Source organism: Sciurus carolinensis, chromosome 16, assembly GCF_902686445.1.
Source record: "Sciurus carolinensis chromosome 16, mSciCar1.2, whole genome shotgun sequence".
In the NCBI taxonomy this organism is placed as follows: domain Eukaryota; kingdom Metazoa; phylum Chordata; class Mammalia; order Rodentia; family Sciuridae; genus Sciurus; species Sciurus carolinensis.
Window position 1 is genome coordinate 36124283 of NC_062228.1, and position 8502 is coordinate 36132784.

The following is an 8502-nucleotide window of genomic DNA, read 5'->3' on the forward strand; positions in this document are numbered from 1 at the left end:
CCCCTTCCCCAAAGGCCTAACTTCCCAACCTCCTGCCTTATCTCAAAGCACTACTCCCCCTTGGAATGCTCTCACATTTTCTCTGCCCGCTGAAAAACCCAGTCCTTAATGAATAGGGGGAGGGTAAGCTGAGGGAACAATATGGCAGTCAGCCCCCTGAAAGCAGACAGTGCCCCTATGTCCCCACCATCCTCATATTTGATGGAAAGGAACACGGAAGTTACTATTTAGCAAAAGGTATAATTCCTGGAACCCCTCCCAGCTCTGGAACCAAAGAAATCAGCTGTAATACGATAAACCAGGAACACTTTAATCCTAGCTTTGTTTTAGCAAGGTGACTGTTACCTCAAGGTGGCCAAATGCAGCCTGCCAGGTGTCAACAAGGGGCAGAACAGGAAAAAGACACGTTTTCTATATGCTGGACCACCTCTGGACCAGGGACGCACAGAAATTGAGCTGGCCTTCTCTGGGCCAAGCTTTAAACTTTGCCCTGCAAGGAGTGGGCAGGAGACACTGGACTCTGACTTGTCCAGCTCACTGTTTTGAGTCAGCAGAACTGGGTGTGCCAATGAGGTCTCAGCAGGCCATGAGCTCATCAAACTTCCAAAGTCCCATGGGAATGGGGCAAGTGTCATTGCTCCCCCTCCTCTGACAGACTTCCTCTCATGTATTCAAGAAAACTACAAGACCATTTTGCCCTGGAGACACTGGGATGTGGAGACTATGAGTGAAATCAAAGAACTCTCTATTCCACGCACATTCTGGGTCAGAGCTATATTGAGCAAGCAGCTGGGTGACTATTTCATAGGAATCTTAGGAGTGTTTCCTTTTATAGATAACCCCTCTTGACTCTGCCTACTGATTTCCACCCAAGTTAGGACGAAGAGGGCATCTCACACATCTACCCCAGCTACCTTGGCTGTGGGGAGGGGGAGGTGAAATCACTCCTGGCTCTGTGGTCAATATATACAGCAGCTACGAACTCAAGCCAAGATCCCCGTCTGCAATCAAAATGAAGAAAGTCCCAGGGCCACCTTATTGAGTCAACCCTCTGACTCTCCACAGTTGGTGACTGTTCTCAGAGAAGTGGCTGATCAGTCAATGTTCTCACTGACAAGAAGGAATTCTGCTGACACGCCTCCACACCTCCACTCTTGTTAGGGAATCATGACTGGCAAAGACCCAACAGGCCTCAAAGAGAGAAAAATCTTCAGGAACAAACTCTCCTCATAGCATCCCTCCCTCTCCTGCTACATAACATGGTTTCCCTCTCGTCCATCACCCCAACCAGCAACCCCACCCCCCCTCCTCCATTTTACTTTCTTCGAAGCACTTATTCACTATCTGAAACTCTCTCATTTCTTTATTCGCTTGTTGGATCTTGGTTCCACACGGGTGGGACACATACGGAACTCGCAGTGCCTGGCAGTATGAGCGACTCAATAATTGAACCCAATTCAACAAGTGAACCGTATTTGAAGGCCTTACTTTGTGCCAGGTACCGGGCACTAGTGGGTGAGGGGATGGAAAGAGGGCATTCTCTTGTAGCCAAGCTTGGCAGAACGAAGGAGCTGGACGTGCGGGTGGGATGAAGTCCGGAGGGACAACACCAGCAGGGCTACAGTCGCCCATGCCTTCATCAGCTCCCCCTAACCTGCCTGGGTTCCCCTCGCCCCGCAGACCCCGGCGCCCGCGCTCACCCGCTGCAGCTCCAGCTCGATCTCGCCGGCCTTGAGCACGATGGGTCCCCGGACCGCGTACTCCACCGCCTTCACCTGCGGGTTCATGGACTCCAGTGTGAGGATGCGTTCGCGCGGGCTGCGCTCTGGCCGCACCTTGAGCACCGCGGAGGCCTCAGCGGCCGCGCTACTCTGACTACGGCCCCAGGGGCCCGGGGTCCGGGGGCAGCAGCCCCGTCGGACCAGCGCCGCCGCCCGCTGCATAGCTCGCTTGCTGAGGGAATCCTTGGCACAAAAAGAAAAGAACACGTCGCTCACAGCCCAAGGCGGACACCCGTCCCCCTCACAAGCCTAGCTAAGGGCTCTTTGCGAGCAGTGCCAGTCTAACACCGGGGCTAAGGACCCATCCCCCGGTGACTGGGACGCTCCACCGCGCCACTGCAATGCCAAAGCGCTGCACAACAGGGTTTAGTAAAGGCTGCACCCAATTTGTGCATGTAACGTGCCTGTCGCCGCCTGGCCGCCCCTCACCGCGCGGGGCCAACGCGCGCGCCTACAGTGCTCCCGGGCCCCAGCTCCCGCAACCGCATCCCCGCGCCGGGCGCCCGCACAGCCCGGCCTCCTGCGCTCGCACACCCACCACCGACGACTCCGCCTTGGACCTGCGCGCTGGCTCCTGGGTCTTGTAGTTCTCACTGACCGTTCCAGAGCACCTGTGACGAGCTGGATGAACTACAACTCCCCTAGTGCTTCGCGCCGGCCCGGACGGGGGCCGGGCAGCAGGCGGGAGTGATGGTCTGGCTCTACCCGGGGCTGGGCGGGCTCTTTGTCTGGGCAGAGGGGATGGCGAACCCGGAGGGGACCGGGCAGGGCAGGGCGGGGACTGCCCTCGGACTGTTCTCTCTGCCGCTTTTGCGAATTTAGAGCTAGACGCAAGCTTCCCTCTGGAGATGCATCCCGCCTCCCTCCACCCTCATCTCCCAACACCTGCCAGGACGCGGGCTGCGAGATGGTGCAGTCTTCGCACCGAGTTTCATCATCCAAGGCCTTATGGTGCCACTGGCAGCTGAACAGCGGCTGGTAGGAAGTAGGGGTTAGGCGCCAGGGACTTGATTATGCCTCCCGACCTCTTCTCAACGTCAGTTTCCTTATCAGCAAAAACCCTAAGAGTTGTGAGGATTAAAGAAGTATTAGACCAGGTGGCAAGACTTTTCCTGACCACCCTGTCTGAAGCCCTCCCCCACCTCCATTACTTCCAATTTAGTTCCTTTCTAGCATCGAAAGTTATCTAGACACTTTTCACTGGCTTATGCTTTCTAACCCCATCCTCAACCCCAAATTAACCATGGAAGTTCCAGAAGGACAGGACCAGTGTGTTTCTTGTTCATTGTATTGACATCATTTATAATTGTTCTGGCTCATAGTAGGCACTCAGTAAATATTTATTGAAAATTGAATGCTCAGCACAGGGTGGCTGTAATTTTTGGTAAAAGGTATCTCCAGGCAGACGGCTCCCTGGCTCACCCAGAGCAAGTGTAGGGCAAGACTAGGTGGTAGTGTAGGATGTGCAAAGAATGGAAATGGAATACCTTGGGTGTAATTAAAACGCCAAAATCTACAGAGAGGTTGGGGAGGAGTACTTCCTTTTTTCTGGCCTCAGATCTACATCTGTAAAATAAATTAGAGTAAATGACCTCTTTGGTCCCTTCTATTGTAATAGTGGTCCACCTCATGCTTTGAATATAGCCCTTGTTACTCCACCACTGAGGCTCGTTTTAAAATGAACATGTTTTTCTTTTCCTCTTCTCCCTCTCCCCCCTTTCCCAACCTGGGAACCAGGGAACAAGATTACCTTTCCCATCCTAGGCCAAATTGTCTGTCTTGGAGTACTCCCACCAAAAGAAGGAGATGACCCAGAAGATGTGGGGAGTATCTCCTAAATTAACAAGTGAATATTAACACCCCATGAGGCCACATCTGGAATGTAGTCTTTGAATAGCTACTTTTAAAACTCTCTCTTCCTCCTCCTTATGGGCAGAATCACAACCTCTGGACCTGGAGTCCCCTGTGCTTCTCCTTTGCTAGAAAGCCATAAACTGTTTCCTTTTTCTCAAAACCATGTCCTCATTATTGAATTGGCATAAATTGACATCAAGGACAAGGACCAAACTTTGTGTGTGTGTGTGTGTGTGTGTGTGTGTGTGTGTGTGTTGGGGGATGCTGGTGATTGAACTCAGGGGCACTAGGCCCCTGAGCCACATCCCCAGCCCTATTTTGTATTTTATTTAAAGACAGGGTCTCACTGAGTTGCTTAGCGCCTCACTATTGGTTAGGCTGCTTTGAACTCCTGCCTAAGCCTCCTGAGCCGCTGCGATTACAGGCATACACTACCTTGCCTGGCAAGGACAGAGCTTTCAATAACACTATCTTGAAAATTCTGTGAATCTAGGTGTTTTCAGACAGAAAAATAGCCCAGAACTCCAACACTACAACAAGCACATACTCACATCAGGTTTGTGAAAGTTGAGGGCAGGAGGCACTTAATCACCCAACAATGTAGGGGACAGGGTAGCAGGAAATCTGAGTTTGAATATAGCTGCATACAGCCACTTACTCTTGATCTGACTTTGAGCAGGTTACTTAGCCTTTTCAAGTTGGGTCTCCACATGTATAAAATGAGGATGGCAACATCAACCTCATGCAGCTTTAAGTTCAAGGGGGTAACTCTGTGAAAATCAAAGCTTGGACCATAATGCTGTGAGTCATTCTCAATTATCCTTGTCAAGAGAATGCCATATACTTTGATTAAATAAATTGATTACCAATAAAGTGGAAGTAGGGTGGGGAGAACAACAGAAACCAAAGATATTCCTGAGCATTCCTATGTTAGCAAACTGGCTTAATCTACCTAGGGGCCTAAAAAGTTGTTTGGGCTTCTAATCTACCAGTTCCACCCCCAACACTTGTGTCTACACTGTCTCCTTCCCAACCTTTGTGTCAATGGCCAGGTATTCACCTCCAGGTAAAAGATTTTTCCACAGTGAGCTTAGCTCCTCTTTGGACTCTGCTCCCTTCAACGTCATCACCCACTGTACCCAATAGAGAAGTCACAGAAACACACTCCTCCACCTTCAAAGCATGCTTAATTGTGATCCATACATGATGCAAATGCAGTCTCTTGCTGTCCAACTGTGAGTCAGTGCAGTGTCCCTGTTCTCTGCCCCTGATCAGTACAGAAAGGAGAACTGTGGGGGAAGGACTTAGAGAGGTGAGCACAAATCCATTTGCACAACTGGGAAAAACAACACACAGCACACAGCCTACTTACGTGGGTTCCCACGTCATCAATGTAAAAAACAAGCAGTTGTCCCTAAAGTGTCCTCTGACACGTGCCTTTCTGAGGTTGCATAAGAAGAAAGCTCCCTTGTTCTCTCCTGAACCATACTTTACAATTTGCAAAACACTTTTTTGCCCAAAAAGGCAGGCAGTATTATTCACACTTTACAGAGGCTCAGAGAGGTTACACAACCTGTTGAAGTGACTCAGTTAAATGTAGAGTAAGAATTGTGCTTCCTAACCCACTGCTGTAGTCTCTACATACAGGACCCAATCTTACATTGTTCTCCGAGTTTTGAAATTTGAATTTCCCATTGCAGTGCACTGAGCTTTTAAATGTTTCTTGACTAAGGCATAGTTGTTCAAACCTGTAATCCCAGCTACATGGGAGGCTAAGGCAAGAGGATCACAAGTTCCAGGTCAGCCAGGGCAATTTAGTGAGATCTTATCTCAAAATTAAAATAAATAAATAAAAAGAGTTAGGGATGTATGGGGATATAACTCAGTGATAGAATGCTTACCTAACATGATTTGAGAATCTGGATTCGATCCCCAGTACATACACACACACACACACACACACACACACACACACACACACAAAGTTTCTAGATGGTAATTTTGATATTGTGATGATAGTGGTGGTAATAGCATGAACTTTGCTTTTATTTTACTCTGTAAACCAGGTGGGGATGGAGTAGGAATAGGATCCTAAATATTAGAGATAAAACTTGATTGAAATGATCAGGAATTGCCCTCCCTGTTAGCTGGATGAAAGTTTCAAATATACAGCAAACACTGTCCATGCCTGCAGCTGGGATAGTTATGTTTGCAAGACATGATACTGTCTTCATTCCTTAATTCAACAAGTTTTTATTGGGCACTTAACATATGCCAGGCAGTGGGCTAAGTTCTGGGACACCAGGATGTCAAACAGACTATCCCTGCCTGCATAACACCAAGTTTTTTAGCAAAAGCTGACATTAATCAGATCAACACACACACACATATGACAATACAAACTGTAATAACTTCTGGGGAGAAGAAGGATGGCATTTTATGAGAGTTCAGAGGTCTCAGATCTCTTTCCAGATTAAGTGACCTGCGAACTTCCCTAAGGATGATAAGGGACAGCAGTACCAGTGGTGGTAAACATGGAAATGTGGCTTGCCTAAGGTTGCAGTCATGTCCTTACTGGAGAGGCAAACATCAGGTCCCTGGGCAAGGCAGGGTATAAGGATCCAATCATTTGCATTGCTCCAGGGCTTCCCCAAACAGTTTGGCTGAGGCTTTACCATGCGTGCATCACAGGTTTCCTTTCTTTGCTCACCCTGCTTCCTCCTGCTTTTTCCTGCAGGAGTTAGAGCCTAACATTCATCTTATACCTCATAACCCATCTCATTGTAAGTTGGTTAACTTCCTAGGACAGGGACCACTAAAGAGTTAGAGGTCTAAGGAACTCTAAGAAGACTAAGGTGACTGTGAGGCAAATGATGATTGAAAGCCTGTGGAAGACTTAAAGAGGAATGGCATGATCAGATTCATTCTGCTGCATGGAGGATGAAATGGAGGAAGTAATGGAGGGTTCAGGAGTATAAACTGTGGCATCAAGGTCTGATATTGACCAGAGAAGAAAATGATGGGAAGTGAATATAGGCTCTTCTACATCCTCAGCACTTGGCGTATTACCTGGTGCATATGTTCTCAGTAAATTTTTGGTTGAATGAATGAGGAACTAGATTCTACAAGGCCCATGCTCTTGAGACATTTGCAGCCCAGCAGGAGATAAATGGTGCATGGTGCAGACGAGACTGTCCCTGGAGGAAGTGAGGGCTATTCGTAAGTAACTACAGTGAGACTTCAAATTGGTGCAGTCACTCTGGAAAGCGGTATGGAGATTCCTCAGAACACTGGAATGTTTGACCAAGTTATCTCACTCCTTGGCATATACCCAAAGGACTTAAAATCAGCATGCTATAGCGACATGGCCATATCAATGTTTACAGCAGCTCAATTCACAATAGGGAAACTGTGGAATAAATCCAGGTACCCTTCAACAGATGAATGGAAAAAGAAAATGTGGTACATACACACAATGGAATATTACTCAGCCATAAAGAAGAACAAAATTATGACATTTGTTGGTAAATTGATGGAACTGGAGACTATCATGCTAAGTGAAATAAGCCAACCCTCACACAAAAAATTCTGACTATTCTCTCTGATACAAGGATACTAACACACAATATGCAGGAGGAGGGAAGAATAGAAATTCACTGGATTAGTCAGAGGGGAATGAAGGTAAGGGATGGAGGTTGAGAATAGGGAAGACAGTAGAATGAATCAGACATAATTTTCCTATTTCAAATATTAATACATAACCAGTGTAAGTCCACATCATGTACAACCAAAGAATGGGAAAGTATACTCCATGTATGTATGATATGTCAAAATATAGTCTACTGTCATGCATAAAGAACAAATTAAAAAAAATAAGTAACCACATAGCAATACAGAAAGTGAGAGGGTTTTCAGGAATAGTTGGCTGTGGGGCTGCAAGGAGAAATGAATAACCTCTCAGAATGTCAAATCATGCTGGGGCTGGATGCTTGGTACCTTTGAATGCTGGATTCTTTGAAAAGTAATTCTTAGTCCCCTGTTCCCAAGGACATTTGGGGAGCCCAGTAGGATTTAGTGCTCTCAATAATCAACTGCAGTGAGTCTAGTGTTGTCTAAGGACCACCTGAGTGTTTACTTAAAACGCAAATTCCAGAGCATTGCAGACTTGCTGGTTCCGATATTCCAGGAATTTTCCTTTTATCAGGATTCTGATATGCTCTAAAGTTTGAAAATATTAGGTGCAGGACCCGGCTAGGACCTGGCTAGGCACTCCATGGTGGAAAAAGACCAGACTGGGAGGTCTGAATTCTGGTTCAAAATTTGTCTTTAATCCTGTATGTGACCCTGAACCAGGGTCATCCCCCTTTTTGGCCTTAGCACCCTTGTCAACAGAATTTCCTGTATTTACACCTGGTTTCTGAGTTACTGACTTCTGAGAAGTTTGAAAACATTGCAGCCTGTGCTTCCAACCCAACAAATTCCCTTAGTCACAACTACAGCCTCTACTCGCTGAGTTTCTTCACTTGCCAATAAGGTTGACAGCAGGACCTGCCTCGGAGAATTGCCGAGAGGATTAGAGATGATATTTTAAAATTTTATTTTCCTTATGGGAAGATTAAAAAGGAGAAACACTCTATTGTTAATGGCACTTTTCTTTAAGTGGTGGGATTTTTGGTGACCGATTTTTCTTTTTGCTTAATGTATTTTCAGTTTTAAGAAATAATCATTTTTTAAGATAATGATTAATAAAAACAATGATTATGTTAAAAATAGACATAAAATGATCTTATGATACTGTGATTTCATTGCTGGATATAGAAACAAAATAATTGGGGCCGTGGATATAGCTCAGTTGGTAGTGTGCTTG

General features: G+C 46.7%; 1 protein-coding gene across 3 annotated transcripts in view; it reads right to left on the reverse strand.

Moving 5' to 3' along the window:
* Positions 1-2320, reverse strand: part of Gpt2 (glutamic--pyruvic transaminase 2) — a 37319-nt gene extending 34999 nt beyond the window's left edge. The window contains exons 1-2 of one of the 3 annotated variants that reach the window (XM_047528454.1): positions 2186-2320; positions 1701-1964 (exon numbers count right to left, since the gene is read on the reverse strand). In XM_047528454.1, coding sequence (XP_047384410.1) covers positions 1701-1943 — 243 coding nt within the window. In that variant the 5' untranslated portion in view covers positions 1944-1964; positions 2186-2320. Of the gene's footprint in view, positions 1-345; positions 478-1700 lie in introns of those variants that run through there. The other 2 variants (XM_047528453.1, XM_047528455.1) reach the window with 2 other exon arrangements.
* Between the last annotated feature and the right edge of the window lie 6182 nt (positions 2321-8502).